The sequence below is a fragment of the Felis catus genome, chromosome B2 (assembly GCF_018350175.1).
Source record: "Felis catus isolate Fca126 chromosome B2, F.catus_Fca126_mat1.0, whole genome shotgun sequence".
Lineage (NCBI taxonomy): Eukaryota > Metazoa > Chordata > Mammalia > Carnivora > Felidae > Felis > Felis catus.
The window spans coordinates 47,036,220-47,053,167 of record NC_058372.1 but is presented as its reverse complement, the minus strand read 5'-3'; the positions used below and the strand labels follow the sequence as shown (position 1 = coordinate 47,053,167).

The window sequence follows — 16,948 nt, the reverse complement described above, 5'->3', positions numbered from 1 at the left end:
TTTGTGGAGTGAAGGGTAAGAGGAGAAATAGGAAAGAGAGGTCTAAATTAACATAAAATTATAATTTACTAACTTGTTCTGTTTTATCTTGAAAGAGCAATCTTTGAGACGCTGGAAACCTTGGATAGTGTGTGTATGTGTGTAGTTTTAAATCACTTGATGATTTTTCTCCCATCATTTTCTAATATTTAATGATACACTTATGCTAATATTAAATACAATTTGCATGCTGTGTCTTGTCATCTCCAACCCAAATTGTTTGAACATTGATTGAAGGTGGTTAGCCATTCCTAAAGTATTAATGTGGAACCACATGTTAACAGAACTTGAGAGTTATTTGATTCAGAACGGTCGGTATTTTACCCATATTTTGGGAGGGTCTGTAGGGATGGGCTTCATTATTACTCTTTAACATATTGTAATCATCAGTAACTTATATTTGTTTTACATGTTTTTTCTTTGGATCCTTGAAGCCTCTTTATGGCGAGAAAAGGTCAGAAGTCCTGTTGCCATCAGTAGTAGTTGTGATGGCTGTTTCCAGCCTTTGATTTTCTGGAATTTGCCATGTGATTTTCTGGAAGTCACTAAATAGAGGGCTCTTTCCTATCATTTGTCCAGGTTTGGGGAACCAGTATTTTATGCAAATGAGTGTGATATATTCTGTCTACAATCTCATATCAGGCAGTTTTCAAATTACCTTTTATGTCATTGCTGTAATGTTTCAGTTATAAATTATTTCTCTCACCTATTTTTAAGCTAGTACATGTAGTTTATGCTTGCATTATGCTTGCAAGAAGATGGATGACAAGGACCCCATGGATATAATAGAGTAAAAATCATAGTAGCTTTAAAAGAATAAAGGGAATTGTTTTGTTGTATTTCTTTTTACATTTTGTTCTGTGTACTTTCCTGATTCTTTCACTTAATACTTTTTTTTAAAGATTTTTTTTGACATTTATTTATTTTTGAGAGACAGAATGTGAGTGGGGGAGGAGCAGAGAGAGAGGGAGACACAGAATCCAAAGCAGGCTCCATCCAGACTCTGAGCTGTCAGCACAGAACCCCATGCAGGGCTCGAACTCATGAACTGTGAGATCATGACCTGAGCCAAGTCAGACGCTTAACCAACTGAGCCACCCAGGCACCCCTCACTTAATACTTTTTGAGCCTGTCTCCTTTTTAAAGAAACTGCATAACATATTTTAAATTTGACTTATGTATAATAGTATATTACGTATATATAAGTGCATATAATTGTACAATTTGATGAATTTCCACAAATCGAATACATCCATATAATCAGCATTCAGATCAAGACCATCGCCCCAAAGCACCTCTTTTGTTCGCTTTCTGTACTAGCTGCCATAAGTAACCACTCTTCTGACTTCTGACATTAAAAATTGGTTTTGTCCATTTTCTAAATTTATTTTAATAGCTATGTAAAATTCTATCACTTGTATATACTATTATTCACTTATTCGTACATTGTTAGACATTGAAGATGTTTCTAAATTTTCTTTATTACAAATAAAACTATAGGAAACATGCATTTTTATATGGTAACTTTCCTAGGAGTGTTGTTCCTCAGTTGAATGGCATAATCAGTCCTGACACTTTTTGTGCATATTGCCAATTTGCTTTCCAAAGTAATTAAAGCAGTTTATATTCCCACCAGTGGTTTCTCTTTTGTTTCACAACCTTCTAACAAATGTTGAGTATTCTTATTTTTCTTTAAGTTTCATTAAATTGATAGGTAAGAGATGGTATAGAAAATAGAGTTTTAAGTTCACTTTACTTGTTGCTTTATACATTATAGAGCATGATGAATATATTAATAAAATTTGCATCCCCAAACCTTTTAAAATACTAGGCTCTATATGTTGAAGCTGTATGACTCTAGCAAGTATTTACGTAATTCAGATGAACAGTGGAATTTTGATCCAATTTCTTTACTCATTTATTTCTCTGGATCTTAATTTCTATGTGTAAAATGGTGAAATCAGACTTAGTCACTTAGTGTAAGACTGTGCTAGTTATTAGGAATATACAGCTCTGATGTTGGGTCAGTTAATAAATTAGCAGAGAAATATGTCTATATGTGTATAATTTTATACACCTTAATATATTTTATATAAAAGTTAAAAACAGTATTTTAATATGTTGTAGTGTGGGAGATGACAGATGTCTAAAGAGAGAAACAGTGCTGTGGTATGGAATACTGAAGAGGTCATTTAGCCCAGCATGTGAGTTCAGGGAAAACCTTTGAATATATTATTTAAATGCTAGGACTTTGAAACCTAGTGCTGCCTAGGTTTAAATGCTGGCTCTTCTGTGTCTCAGTTTTCTCATCTGTAAAATGGGAATAACATTAGTACCTATCTTGGTGGTGTTGTGAGGATGAAAATTGCTACTCTGTGTAAAGCCCTTGTAGCAGTGCTTGGCATGTAGAAAGCCCTGCGTATTGGAGATGATGCCTTAGCCAGATTAGCCAGAGAAGAACATTCTAGGTAGATGGAAGAGCAAGAGCAAATCATGGAACTTTGATACATGCAGGGAGCTATAGGTTATCCAGTATTTCTGGAACAGTGATGAGTTTGAGAAGTAAGCAGTGATCAGGTCATAGAGACCTTGAATGCCTATTTCTCTTGTTCTCCATTATTATCTCCAGCACCCAACACAATGAGTGTCATAAAGTAGATGTGAAAAATGTTTTCAATGAAGAAATCAAGAGGCTGTATGTTATCCTCTAAATAATGCAGAACCTTTGAAAAATCCTAAGTGAAGTGTGACATGACCATATTTGCATTGGTGTCAGTGTGTAGAATGGAGTAGAGACCCTAAGACTGGCCAGTAAAACCAGCTAACAAAGTATTGAGTTAGAAGACTAGAACAATGATAGTAATTGTGGAGAAGAAGATCCAACGTTACGAATTATCAGGTATAGGAAGCAGGAAAGAAGAGATGAAATCATACTAAAATGCCTTTTTTTCCCTTCTCACCAATAGTTCCCATTTGGCTTTTGTAAACACATATATACTGTACTTCTTTTTCTAGGCCAGTTCGTGTTCCTTTTAGGTGTTTTCCATGCTCCATCATGTTGAGGGCTAAGACTTGGCTTCTTTTGCTTTCACCTCATCACCTGAAGCAGCTCAAAGAGTCATCAGGATCCAGGCTTATATGGCGGAGACTTCTGCACCAGCAACAACCCCTTCATCCAGAATGGGCTGCCCTGGCCAAAAAGCAGTTGAAAGGCAAAAACCCGGAAGACCTGATATGGCATACTCCAGAAGGGATCTCCATAAAACCCTTATATTCTAGCAGGGATACCAATGACTTACCTGAAGAACTTCCAGGAGTGAAGCCATTCACACGTGGACCATATCCCACCATGTACACCTTTAGGCCCTGGACCATCCGCCAGTATGCTGGTTTTAGTACTGTGGAAGAAAGCAATAAGTTCTATAAAGACAATATTAAGGGTGAGATTTTTATGCAAAACATTATATTTATGATCAACCATACATTTCCTGTTCCTGGCTTCTTTTGAAGGGAGACTGGTTGATCTCTGTAAAAATGATAGTCACTTTATAATTTTGTAGTTAAGACTATACTCTGAGAAATATGAATGTTTTTCAACTTCTGTGGTCAAAAAAATGAGTGATCCAGAATAGGGTGCTAAATTCTTGAATGCCAATAACAGTTACATACATGTTACATAAAAAGGAATTAGTTAAACTCATATGACATGAGAGACATTGGCTTTTTCTTTGAGAAGCTTTTTTAAAATTAAAGTTTATTTCTTTTTATTTTAAATTTATTTTTATTTTTTTTAGAAATAGAGAATGTGTGTGAGCAAGGGAGGGCAGAGAAAGGGGAAGAGAGAATCCCAAGCAGGCTTCACGCTCACTGCTAGTGCAGAGCCCAATGCGGGGCTTGAACTCACAAACCATGAGAATGTGACCTGAGCCCAAATCAACAGTCAAATGCCCAATGAACTGAACCACCCAGGCATCCCTCTTTGAGTTTTTACTTAACGTTGTTAGGATAGGAATTAAAGAGGAAATGGTTTAAATGGTTTAATGGTTTAAATGGTTTAAACAAATGGTAATGTACAAATATATTTAGTGCAGTCTGGCACTTAGGTCTCTAAAAATCATATTAACTACTATTTCTTTCTGATCTATATTAAAATTATATTGTTTGCTAAATTTGAGGATCTGTACATTTATATTGCAGATGGAGGATCTCATATTTAGTGTAAACTATTTTTATTTTTTTGCATGGTGTTCATAATTCTGTTTTCCAGAATATTTGAATAGCCAAGACATCTTGTTATGACCATATTAAACACAAGAATAAAAATAAGTGAGCGTACAAATACCAAGTTATGTTAACTATTTGTGAACAGCCAGATCTTTTCATGAATCTTAAAAAGTATTTTTACTGGGGGGCGCCTGGGTGACTCAGTTGGTTAAGCATCCAACTCTGATTTCAGCTCACGTCATGATCTCAGATTGTTGAGGTTGAGCCCTGAATCTGGCTCTGTGGTCACAGCTCAGAGTCTGTTTGGGATTCTCTCTCTCTCTGCCCTTACCCTGCTCATGTGCACATGTGCTCTCTCTCTAAAAACAAATAAACTTAAAAAAAATATTCTTTTACCTAAAATTGTTAAGATAAGGGCAAAATAGATAAAGGGGATTAAGACATACAAAGTTGAAGTTATTAAAAAAAACAAGGTTAAAAAAATCCTCAAATAGACATAAGATAGTGAGATGTTTTGTTCTTTTTGTTCTGGAACCCAGTTTGTACATTTTGCCATATGGGAAAACAGTTTAGGAGATGAAGTGTCTTTATTTAAATTTGTTTTGACATGTATAAGCATAAAAATAATGTTTGTTATAAAAGTATCCTATGATGAGCTGAATCGACACCATTAGGAGTGTTAACATAAATCAGTTTACTTTGATGCCAGACTCTTTAATTCTACATTGTTTTTCCTTTGTGTGTTTAGCTGGTCAGCAGGGATTATCAGTTGCCTTTGATCTGGCGACACATCGTGGATATGATTCAGATAATCCTCGAGTTCGTGGTGATGTTGGAATGGCTGGTGTTGCTATTGACACTGTGGAAGATACCAAAATTCTTTTTGATGGAATTCCTTTAGAAAAAATGTCAGTTTCCATGACCATGAATGGAGCAGTTATTCCAGTTCTTGCGACTTTTATAGTAACTGGAGAAGAACAAGGTGTACCTAAAGAGAAACTCACTGGTACAATCCAAAATGATATACTAAAGGAGTTTATGGTCAGAAATACTTATATTTTTCCTCCAGAACCATCCATGAAAATTATTGCTGACATCTTCCAATATACAGCAAAGGTATTTTCCGCTTCTTGTGGGTTTTTCTTTCCTTCTTTAGATGCAGGAATTTTTATAAAATATCATAACCTAATTTGAATTTGATAAGTGAGTCTGAATAATAGTATAAAGTCAGAGTGTGGGTTTTATGTTTACGTGTGTTGCTAGTTTGTATTTTTTTGCTTTCAATGTACTCATAGTGTGTTGTTACCTGTAGGAATCTTGGCATTAGACATTTACTGTATTCTACTTATTTTTAAATTTGTATCCTCTGATAATTGTTAGAATCAGGGAGGGCTCATAATTTATACTTTGTTTCTTGCCAGAGTTCAGATTCAGTTTTGAAGTGCACACTTGTGTCTGACAGTTGGAGATCAAAATATCAGCTGTATTTCTATTAGAAACTAGATTAGAAGATGTCATTTATATCTGCATCCACAATGTGGTCCCGATATTTCACTCCTGTATTAGGTTTATCTTCCCCAATGAGAGTGGTGGAAAAGGAAGGTTCTTACAGTGTTCCTATCTTAGCAACAATCCCTCCACTGGGAAACATAAAACTTCATTTTCCTCCGAGTAACTAATATGTATTTTCCCTCATCATTTACACTCTGCTTCTTGCTGACAGTGCTCTCCGTTTCTTAAAGTTAGACTGTATTATTTCATGGCAAAAGGCCAGTCTCTCCTCTACCATGAAACCTTTTTTTTAAAAATCTCTTTTATTTCTTGTAATTGCTGTTACCTCAGAACTCTTACAAGCATTGCCTACTCTTCTCATTTGATATTCAGCTTTTACACTTTGCAATTTTATGTCTTTTCATAGATCTCATTTGTCCCTGTGAACTATATTGTATAGAATTGTATATTTTTATCGCCCTTTTCAATTTCAAGACCATATGTGCAGGATTACATTTATTTTTTATTTTTATTTTTTCAGTTTTCCCAAAACTTCTTATTTTGAATACTTTAAACCTTACAGAAAAGTTAGAAGAATGGTTTTGTGTGTGTGTGTTTTATGTATTTATTATTTATTTAATATAATTTATTGTCAAGTTAGCTAACAAACAGTGTATACAGTGTGCTCTTGGTTTCGGGGGTAGATTCCCATGATTCATCGCTTACATATAACACCCAGTGCTCATCCCAACAAATGGCATCCTCAGTGTCCATCACATTTGCCCCTCCCCTCCTCCCCCCATCAACCCTCAGTTTGTTCTCTGTATTTAAGAGTCTCTTATGGGTTCACCTCCCTCTCTATTTGAAACTATCGTTTCCCTTTCCCTTCCTCTATGGTCTGTTGTTTCTCAAGTTCTACATATGAGTGAAAACATATGATATCTGTCTTTCTCTGACTGACTTTTATGACAAACACATGTACAAAGATAGCAGTAGCTTTAACTAAACAGGAGTCGATTCTCTTTCATATGAAAGAAGTTGGAAAGTAGGTTATCAAGAGCTTGGTTGTAGGGTTGCTCCACAGTCATTAGGGCTCCTTTTACCTTGTGCTACCTTACGGTTGAGGAAGTAGGTGGGCTGGATGTGTTTGGCATGGGGAGGGGGGCAGCTCCTCTGATTTAAGGTGAATTTCCAGAAGGAACAAATGAAAGTTCCACTATCTCAGTGGACACACACAGTAGTGAGAGGAGATTGGAAGTACAGTTCTTGCACATGGGCACTCTGCATTTACGGTTCAGGTATTACGGGAAGAGAGGGGAGAATTGAATAGTTGGTAGCAGGTTGCTTAGTTTGTGCTATTATGTACTTGGGCATTTCCCCTTTTGGAAGGTCCTAATGTCATCTGCAAGTTCAAAATTGCTTTATATAATCCTTCACGTAAGTGTAAAAGTTCTGGTTTCACATACTGGTCAAATAATGTTACATTGAAGTACTTTGTAAACTGTAAACTTTTCTATTTTTAAAAAATTTTAATTGTAGAAAAATATACAATGTAAAATTTACCATCTTCACTCTTTTGAAGTGTACAGTTCAGTGGCATTAAGTATATTCACACTGTTGTGCAACCATCACCACCATCCATTTCCAAAACTCTTTTCGTCTCGCAAACCTGAAACTCTGTGCCTGTTAAATAATAACTCCCTATCCTCCTCTCCCTCCAGCTCCTGGAAACTGTCGTTCCACTTCCTATCTCTGTGAATTTGACTACTCTAGGTACCTCATATAAGTGGAATGATAAAGTATTTGTCTTTTTGTGACTGGCTTAGTTCACTTAGCATAATGTCTTCAAGACTCATCCATGTTGTACCATGTATCAGAATTAACCTCCTTTTTAAGGCTGAATAATATTCCAATATTTCTATTATTTTTAAAGAAATTCTGCTACTAAAATCCTCTTTGTAGAGAGGCACCTGCTTCTTTCGTTGTTTCTTATTTATAAGCAATAAATGCACTCAAATTGTCTCTCAATTCCATATAATTCAGTCCCCTTACTGTTTTTGCGATGGAACATTTTTCAAGACCTTTTGGTTAATTATAAGTATTAAAAAATGTAAATTACAGATAGTCCATAGCATACATTAGCAACAGCAAGTAACATTTTTTGAATGCTTCCTGCGTACTGGAATAATACTAAGTGGTTTAGGTGAGTCATTTCATTTAATCCTACAGCAACTCCATGAGGAAGTACCTCTATTTTATATTTTAAGAAACCAGGGAATAACTAGGTTGAGAAACTTGCCTGTAGCCTTATGACTAGTTAACTGACACTAGCCATCAACTAGACTTTGAGTACTTTGACTCTAGAGCCCATGTTCTTAACTACTGTACTCAGTTTCTGTGATTTAGCTTTTATTATTTTATTTGGCCAATTCTTGGGAAGGAGGATAATTTTGGGGCTTGGCAGTATATTTGTGCTATGTACCCTCTCTAATAAATTTTAGGGGAATGGTAGAAATGCCATCTTTTTAGTGATTTGGCAAGAAAGAACCTGTCTGGGATATGCTTAGCATTAAATATCACAGTAAATCCAATTGAAGTCTTTGATTTCTAATCCATGTATCTTAATCCTGTTTTATTTCAGTATGTAGTCATTTTTGGTGACTTCAAAAAGAACTTCAAACAAGAAAATTGATAACTAGTAAAACTTAAATGTATTTATCCTTAGAAGATTAGCCCAAAGTTATGAGATCTTAGGATCTCTTAAGAGGTCACAGTCCTTGGTTTGGAATTAAAGATGTTTATTCAGTTTTCGGACTAAAGGTTCATTCCTACTTTTAGCTAATTAATTTCAGAGTTTAAACTTTGACTCTAAAGAATGGTTAGTGCAAATTCTTTTTCACCAGAAAAATAAAACAGGTGCAAATTTTACAGTGGTTCATTGAATCACGACTTAAATTGAGGAGCGAGTTAAATATAACAAAGTAAGCATTAAATATTTTCAGTTAATGTTAAAGACTACTTAGTGTATCTGAGTTGAACATCATTTAGAAAATAATAGTCTTTTAGAAAATGAGTTTAATAGAGAACCTTTAAAATTTTTTATTCACTGTTATATTTTTTATTATTTTATGTAGCACATGCCAAAATTTAATTCAATTTCAATTAGTGGATACCATATGCAGGAAGCAGGGGCTGATGCCATTCTGGAACTGGCCTATACTATAGCAGATGGGTTGGAATACTGTAGAACTGGACTCCAAGCTGGTCTGACAATTGATGAATTTGCACCAAGGTGAGTAAATTGACCTCAGAGATTGTTTCAGTGTTAGGAAAATTTTTAGGACCAATTTATGAGTATATAGTAAATATATTGATAAAATGAATTTGTGTATATAAATGTCATACTAGATTCTCTTATGTTTTATTGGAGTAATAATAGAATAAGCCAATACTGTTTACAATTAAAAATTAGAATTAAATTTTACTTCTTGGTAAATGAGAGGAATCTTGTTTTTCAGTTGCTCACAGAACACAATTAACTGGCGTATTTTGACAATTAAACTGTAAACATATAAATGATATTGACTTTTATTCTTTATTTTTCCATTTTATTAAAAAAAATTTTTTTTTTCGTTTATTTATTTTTGGGACAGAGAGAGACAGAGCACGAACGGGGGAGGGGCAGAGAGAGAGGGAGACACAGAATCAGAAACAGGCTCCAGGCTCTAAGCCATCAGCCCAGAGCCCGACGCGGGGCTTGAACTCACGGACTGCAAGATCGTGACCTGGCTGAAGTTGGACGCTTAACCGACTGCGCCACCCAGGCGCCCCTATTTTTCCATTTTAAAAAGAAGTCATCTATTACATTTTTTTCTGTTGCACCTGTAATTTAAGTGTTTTGGAATTCACAGTGCTATTAAACATTTCTGTTTTAAAACAGCTTATTAATAAATTTATATAAAAAATATACTTGATTGAAGTTTAAGAATTGTTTAAATTTGGTGATTAAAAATTGGACATGTGAGTAACTGCTAAGTTTTCCTCTGGGCCAAGCACAAACTTACGTGCTGGGAATAAAATTTGTAAAAACATGCCTTTTGCCCTCAGCGAGTTCATAGACTCTATATCAGAGGTTGTTGCATACATATTATGACAGCAGTTCTCAAAGTGTGGTCTAAGGACCCCTCAGGGTAACTAACCCTTCCTGGGATCTTTCAGGTCAGATTGTTTTCATGATTGTATTAAATCTTTATGTGCCTTTACCACTTTCATTATTTCAAGAGTGTGCATTGTTTTCCAGAAGCTACATGATATGTGATGTTGCAATAGATTGAATGTAGAAGCAGATACTTATTCCAACTGTCTTCCCTTAAGCCACACATTAGATTTGCAAAAATGTAAAATAGTGACTTTTTTATTACAATTTTTTATTTTAGCAAGGTAATTGCTTTTCATAAAAATGTTACTTTTGTTAACATGTATGTTTACTGTTTCTAAATGAATTAATATATACAATATTGATAGATATTATCCAAATAAAAATTCTTTGGGATCTTTAGTATTTTTAAGAGTGAAAAAGTATCCTGAGACAAATATTTGAGGACTGCAATGTTAACAATTTCTTCCAAGGGCATATCAAAAAATTTTACTAGTTTTTAGCTTAATTAAGGCTCACCTTGTTTTATTTGAAGAAACACAGCCTTTCTGCCTTTAGGCATGGGCAAGTAAACTAAATGTGTAAATCAGTGACAGAATATAAAATAAAAAGGAGTAGTGGGTTTGGGGGCAATTGGAGAAATACATTCCTAGACCAAATATACTATAATTCTTTCAAAACAAAACAAAACAAAACAACAGGAAAACTTTCTTGCTATCCAAAACCACAAGTTTGTGGTTTTATTCCCTTCATGGGTTACCCCTGACTTACATATTGGGTATTCTTGAAGTATTTATTTTTGGATAGTGATTCATTCTATATTTAAAGACACAAGAGGAACTTCTTTTCTATAGAAGACCAACTGTGAAGTGAATAATTTCTACCTGAAGCAGATAACCACAGCTATTTCTTCTGTGTGCCTAAAACTGTACTTTTATCTGTTAGGTTTAAAGTTACTTATGTATATATGCTTATGCTTTGATTTTAATTCAGATTAAGTTGTTTGAAATTAAAATGTGGATGCTGTTTTGTTTAGTGTGTGGTACAATTATTTTATTTTCCATTTTAGATTGTTAAGTATAATCAAATAATGGACTTAACATTACTATTTTAGGTTGTCTTTCTTCTGGGGAATTGGGATGAACTTTTATATGGAAATAGCAAAAATGAGAGCTGGGAGAAGACTCTGGGCTCACTTAATAGAGAAAATGTTTCAGCCTAAAAACTCTAAATCTCTTCTTCTAAGGGCGCATTGTCAGACATCAGGATGGTCACTTACTGAGCAGGTATGTGTGTAATTTAAAGTGTAGAATTTTAGTAAAGTCATATATTGTCTTACAAGCAAGATAGCATAGTCAGGAAGTAGGTTTAAGAAGCTATCTGTTAATATTTGAAAATTATAATTATTCTAAAGCATAATGCACATTGATGGTTTTTACGCATGTATTATAATAAATGAAGTTGGCTCCCTCTAGTGGTTAATAATATAAAATCATTTAAACGTTAGCTTGTATGCAGTGCTGTTTTACCTTTTTAAAAGTAAAGAAAAAATATGATGAGGAAGAAGTAAAAAACACAACTTAATATCACCTTAAATAATTTTAAGAGTTTAAATTATTTTTTAAATATTTATTCATTCAGAAAGAGAGAAAGAGAGCATGCAAACGAGGAAGGGTCAGACAGAGAGGGAGAGATAGCATCCCAAGCAGGCTCCCCACTGACAGCACAGAACCCAATGTGGGGCTTAATCTCACAAACCGTGAAATCATTGCCTGAGCCGAAATCAAGACTTGGATGTTCAACCGACTGAGCCATCCAGGCACCCCAAGAGTTAAAATTCTTAACATAAAATCACCTAATTAAAAATTTGCGCATCTATATTATTTATTTTAGTTATATTTATTTTAGTTTAAATAAATATGCATGCAAACATACCATTTAAATGCTATTTTCATTTGCATAATTTAATTTCATTCTATTAAAAAACTGATCTTTTTTCATGCATTTTCTTTACATATAAAATTATTTTGATATATTAAAAATAATTCATAACTTTAAAGCTACATTTCTTTTATACACCTAAAAGTAAATAAAAACTAATATATCTATTAAATATTGCTTCGGGTCCTTATAAATGGAGAAGTAGAGATTTCAGGATTGGAAGGAACTTTAATAATCATTTTTGTCTTAACCTTCTCATTTTTACAGCTAAGGCAGCTAAAGTTCAGAAAGGTCCAATGCCTTGCCCCAGTCATAATCAGGAACAGAATGAATCCAGATTTCTTATCTAGGTTCATTGTTCATCTGTTTATTAATCACTTATTAATAAATCATTTATTGAGTGCCTATTAAGTCTGGCTTGTTTACTAATTCATCTTAATTTGTTGGATATTCTGAAGCCTAATGTAGGCATTGGCAAAGTAAGTACACAGTAGCCACTGCTTAATCATAGCATCCTTTATCAGGTGTCCCCTTGTTTTGACTTTTTGCTTTTCTCTGAATGTTTTAGGACCCTTATAATAACATCATTCGTACTACAGTAGAAGCAATGGCGGCAGTGTTTGGAGGGACTCAGTCTTTGCACACAAATTCTTTTGACGAAGCCTTGGGTTTGCCAACTGTGAAAAGTGCCCGAATTGCCAGGAATACACAAATCATTATTCAAGAAGAATCTGGGATTCCCAAAGTGGCTGATCCTTGGGGAGGTTCCTATATGATGGAATCTCTCACGAATGATGTTTATGACGCTGCCTTGAAGGTCAGTTTCTCCTCTTTGAAATTTTGGTTTTAAGATTTACAGATTTATAAAGGTTATTAGGTATTTTGATATGTAAATCAAATCATAGATTTATATCAAGATTTATAAAATGTTCGAGAGAAAAAGAGAATTTTAGGTTTGACCTTCTAGTATACAAAACTGAAACATAATTTAAAAATATAATTGTGTTTGTATTAAAGTATTTTATTCAAAGAGTTAAAAAGAGTATTAGTATTAAAAGTCTGTAACATAAAAAAGCAGTCCTTTGTCTTCTACTTGCTTTTTTTCCTGCTTCTTTGAATCAAATACATCTTTTTTGTTTGTTTTTATCTCCATATTTAAAAATTATACATATACACTAGTTCTAATTCCATCAATTTTAGTTATTACCTATTGCTTTGTAGTATGGTAGTTTAGTATTTTGGCTGATTCTTACCTCTTCTTTCTTTTGTCTCATAATACTACCAATATAATTACATCTCAATAGTATACATCCTTCTGAAGTCCTCCAGTGCTGTCATTTGATTTAGACTAGTTTCTCTCTAGACCTGCTGACCATTGCAGTCCTTTGACTAACCTTTGTCATTATCCTGGGAATTTTTTTCACCTCTGCTATGTTGAATCTGTATCCTGAATGCTGTGTCTATCTCTGTTGATTTATCCCTTGTTATTTTGAACGATACCTCATAGGAACCTCTCAGAAGTTGTACATAGGGGATGAATTATATGAAACTTTGGATGTTTGAAAATGTCTTTATTCTACTCTGGTATTTGGTTGATAGTCTGTGTTTGAAATTATTTTCATTTGAGAGTTTGTAAACATTGATCTGCTTTTTATTCTAGCTTCTAATATTTCTGTTTAGAAATCTGATGCTATTTCTACTCTCAGGACCTTTCTTTCTAACAGTTTTAGGATCTCTGTTTTTGAGTTGGGAGACATTGATGTGTATATTTTTCCTATATTGGACTAGACCTTTGGTGGGCATTTTTTATCTGGCCTATTTTTCATGTTCTCATAACTCTGGAAAATTGTCTTGTGTTGTTTTTTTGATAGTTTCGTCCCTGCCATTTTTTCTGTCATTCTCTTTCTAGAACTCTTAATTATTGGGTAAGGACCTCCTGGAATGATACTCTGATGTTCTTATCTGTTCTATAACTCATCTTTGAGATTCTGTTTTGTTTTCTTAGGGAGTCGTCAACTTTAAATTTCTACTCACTTTAAAATTCATATATCATATTTTTAATTTCCAAAAGCTCATTTTGTTCTGTGTTTTGTATGTTATGTTACTTGTTTCATTAATACAGAATATAATCTTTTTTTCTGAGGATATTATATTTTTTGAAGTTTTCTTCTCTATCCTGTATTGTCTCTTTTCTCTGTGTGCCTTTTGTCTTTAATCTTATTATTCAGAATACAGGTTTTTATATCAATATCTTACCCTTGCCTCTCTATGTACTTGGTGTTTGGTAGCCCATTGCTTTTCTACAGAGATAAACTTTGGTCTGTTTTTTGCAGATGTAAGCTTTGGTTGTCCTGACAGAATGGGAGAGGGATAGTTCTAAATTCTCAAGTAGTCTTCCTCTTTTTAGCTTCCTGTCTTAGCTTTGGTTCAACACAAATTCTAATTTCTTGAATTCTTCTGGAAAAAAAACAAGTTTTACTTTGTTCCTTTCTGCTGTGTCATATACCATTCCTCCATTCATTTTCCCACCACCTCATGTATAAATAAGGCTGTGATTGAAGGTTTAGATGTATGCTGGTGTCAATAGCAGTAGAGTTATGTTATTATTGTGCTGATCAAATAAAAAATGAAGTTGCATTTTGAAATACTTTCCTTAAAGAGTATTTATTTATGTATCCATGAAAACTTATGTAACTAAAAATAAAGACTATTGATGTTATCTTTAGTTTTCTCCTAAGACTTGAGTGACAGGTTTTGTGCTTCCAGAATATACATCTTAGTTTTTCTGTTGTCTTTTGAAGTAACTTTAAATATATAATTTCTATCTTTTTTGAGATATAACGGACATAAAACATTGTATTAATTTAAGATATAAAACATGATGATTTGATATATGCATGAATTGTAAAGTGATTACCAGAGTAAGTTTAGTCACTTTCCATACCACACAGTTATACAATTGCTTTTTTCGTGTGATAAGAACTTTTAACATCTACTGTCTTAGCAACTTTCAAATATACAGTACAATATTGTTAACTCTATGGAACTTTTTTCCTCTTTAAAAAAAAAATTAATGTTTATTTTATTTTTGAGAGAGAGAGAAATAGAGACAGCACAAGCAGAGGAGAGGCAGAGAAAGAGGGAGACACAGAAGTGAAAGCAGGCTCCAGACTATGAGCTGTCAGCCCAGAGCCCGAGGTGGGGCTCAAACTCATGATTTGCGAGATCATGACCTGAGCCGAGGTCAGACACTTAACCAACTGAGCTACTCAGGCACCCCATTTTTCCTTTTTTTTTAAAAAAAAAATTTATTTTATTCATTTAAGTTATGTCTACACCCAACGTGGAGCTCAAACTCACCCCAAGATCAAGAGTTGCATGCTCCCCCTGACTGAGCCAGCCAGGCACTCCTAACTATAGAAAAGCTCTTGATGTTAACTTAATTCTTTTCTTATGAAACATTAAACTTACCACTAGAATAGTTTAGGATTTTAGTAATATTGGTAATTATGTAACGTAACAAATTTGTATAGTTTATAAAAATATCATTATATTCTTTTCCAGTTTTATTAATCTATTTTTCTTAATAGCTTATTCATGAAATTGAAGAGATGGGTGGAATGGCCAAAGCTGTAGCAGAAGGAATACCTAAACTTCGAATTGAAGAATGTGCTGCCCGAAGGCAAGCAAGAATAGATTCTGGTAAGATAAAATGAAAATGTTTATATGTGAAATCCAGTACTGTATTTAAAAAGAAATATTAATTTCTGTTTAAAGATAACATACATAGTTAATAAAACAAAAATAATAGAAAAATGAAACTTAGATGTTTCTTTATCTATCTATCTATCTATCTATCATCTATCTGTCTTCCTGTTTGTATTTTTGCATGCATGTATGCATATGGGCAAGCATATGTACAGAGTATGTGTTGAGGTATGCCCGTGTGTGTGTGTGTGTGTATGTATGTGTGTAAGTGGGTATCTCCAGCGTTTTGAAGATGGTATTATTAGTCATTGTGCTTTGCATTGGAGTATTTATTCATTCAGTCAGTGAACACTTTTTTTTTTAGTATTTACCATTTGGGGCACTGTATTATGTCTGGGATACAACTGTGAACAGGAAAGACATGATCTCTTCACCCTTAGAGTTTACATTTTAGTAACAAAGAGACAGAAAATGGGCAAGTGAACACATAAAAAATAATTATAGATTGTGATGAGTTCTGAAAAGGAAATAAGGAGAAGAGTTGGGTGGCAGGATGTCTTTAAATGGTAATAATCTGGTAGTTTGAGGCAAAATATATTCTCATTATGTTAAGGAAATATCTTTATAATTCTGGTTTATTACTTACAGATTTTAAAAGTACTTTTTGTTAAAAGCTATTGGCTGTAAGAGAATACAAGAATATATTGAAAACATTATTGGATGTTAATTCTCTCCCTTATAAGTCTTTATTTGCTGCTATTATTTTAATTTTGTAGTTGTAGAAGAGGATTGTCAGAAACTCTGAGAAAGTATATAGTTTGAGAGAATAATAAAAATCCTCCCTTAAAGAGATCTGATATATACCAGTTCTTTCCCCTCTCACCCCCATTTTGTTGTGATTTGCTGATCTATATTGAAGTTTCATTAAGATTTAAGAATACTATTTAAAAATATTAAGCTTATAAGCAAAGTATGTGATGATCAGAGCATTACTATTAGGGAAGTATTTATGAATAGAATCTACATATTATTTTCCTCTGGAAATTGATAGGTTCTGAAGTGATTGTTGGAGTAAATAAGTACCAATTGGAAAAAGAAGAATCTGTGGATGTTCTGGCGATTGATAATACATCAGTGCGTAACAAGCAGATTGAAAAGCTCAAGAAGGTAATGATAGCTATCATATTTTGAGTGCTTTCTGGGCATTGTGTAAACCCTTACATTGTCTTGTTTAATCCTTACAACAACCACATGAGGTGGGTATTATTTCCCAACATTTTAAAGTTAAGGAAACTAAAGATAAGGGAGATTGAGAAACTTGCCCAGAATAAATAATTGAACAGCTAAGACTCAAATTCATTTTAAACCAAGACAGCTGCCTCTGTGAAA

At 33.7% G+C, this 16,948-nt stretch overlaps 1 protein-coding gene across 3 annotated transcripts in view; it reads left to right on the top strand.

The window, feature by feature from the left end:
- Window positions 1-16,948, top strand: part of MMUT (methylmalonyl-CoA mutase) — a 35,445-nt gene that overhangs the window by 578 nt on the left and 17,919 nt on the right. For 2 of the 3 annotated variants that reach the window (XM_006931792.3, XM_045057632.1), the window contains exons 2-8: window positions 3,055-3,479; window positions 5,012-5,379; window positions 8,889-9,046; window positions 11,025-11,196; window positions 12,420-12,668; window positions 15,442-15,553; window positions 16,611-16,726. In XM_006931792.3, coding sequence (XP_006931854.2) covers window positions 3,095-3,479; window positions 5,012-5,379; window positions 8,889-9,046; window positions 11,025-11,196; window positions 12,420-12,668; window positions 15,442-15,553; window positions 16,611-16,726 — 1,560 coding nt within the window. In that variant the 5' untranslated portion in view covers window positions 3,055-3,094. Of the gene's footprint in view, window positions 1-2,166; window positions 2,244-3,054; window positions 3,480-5,011; window positions 5,380-8,888; window positions 9,047-11,024; window positions 11,197-12,419; window positions 12,669-15,441; window positions 15,554-16,610; window positions 16,727-16,948 lie in introns of all 3 variants that reach the window. The other variant, XM_045057631.1, reaches the window with a different exon arrangement.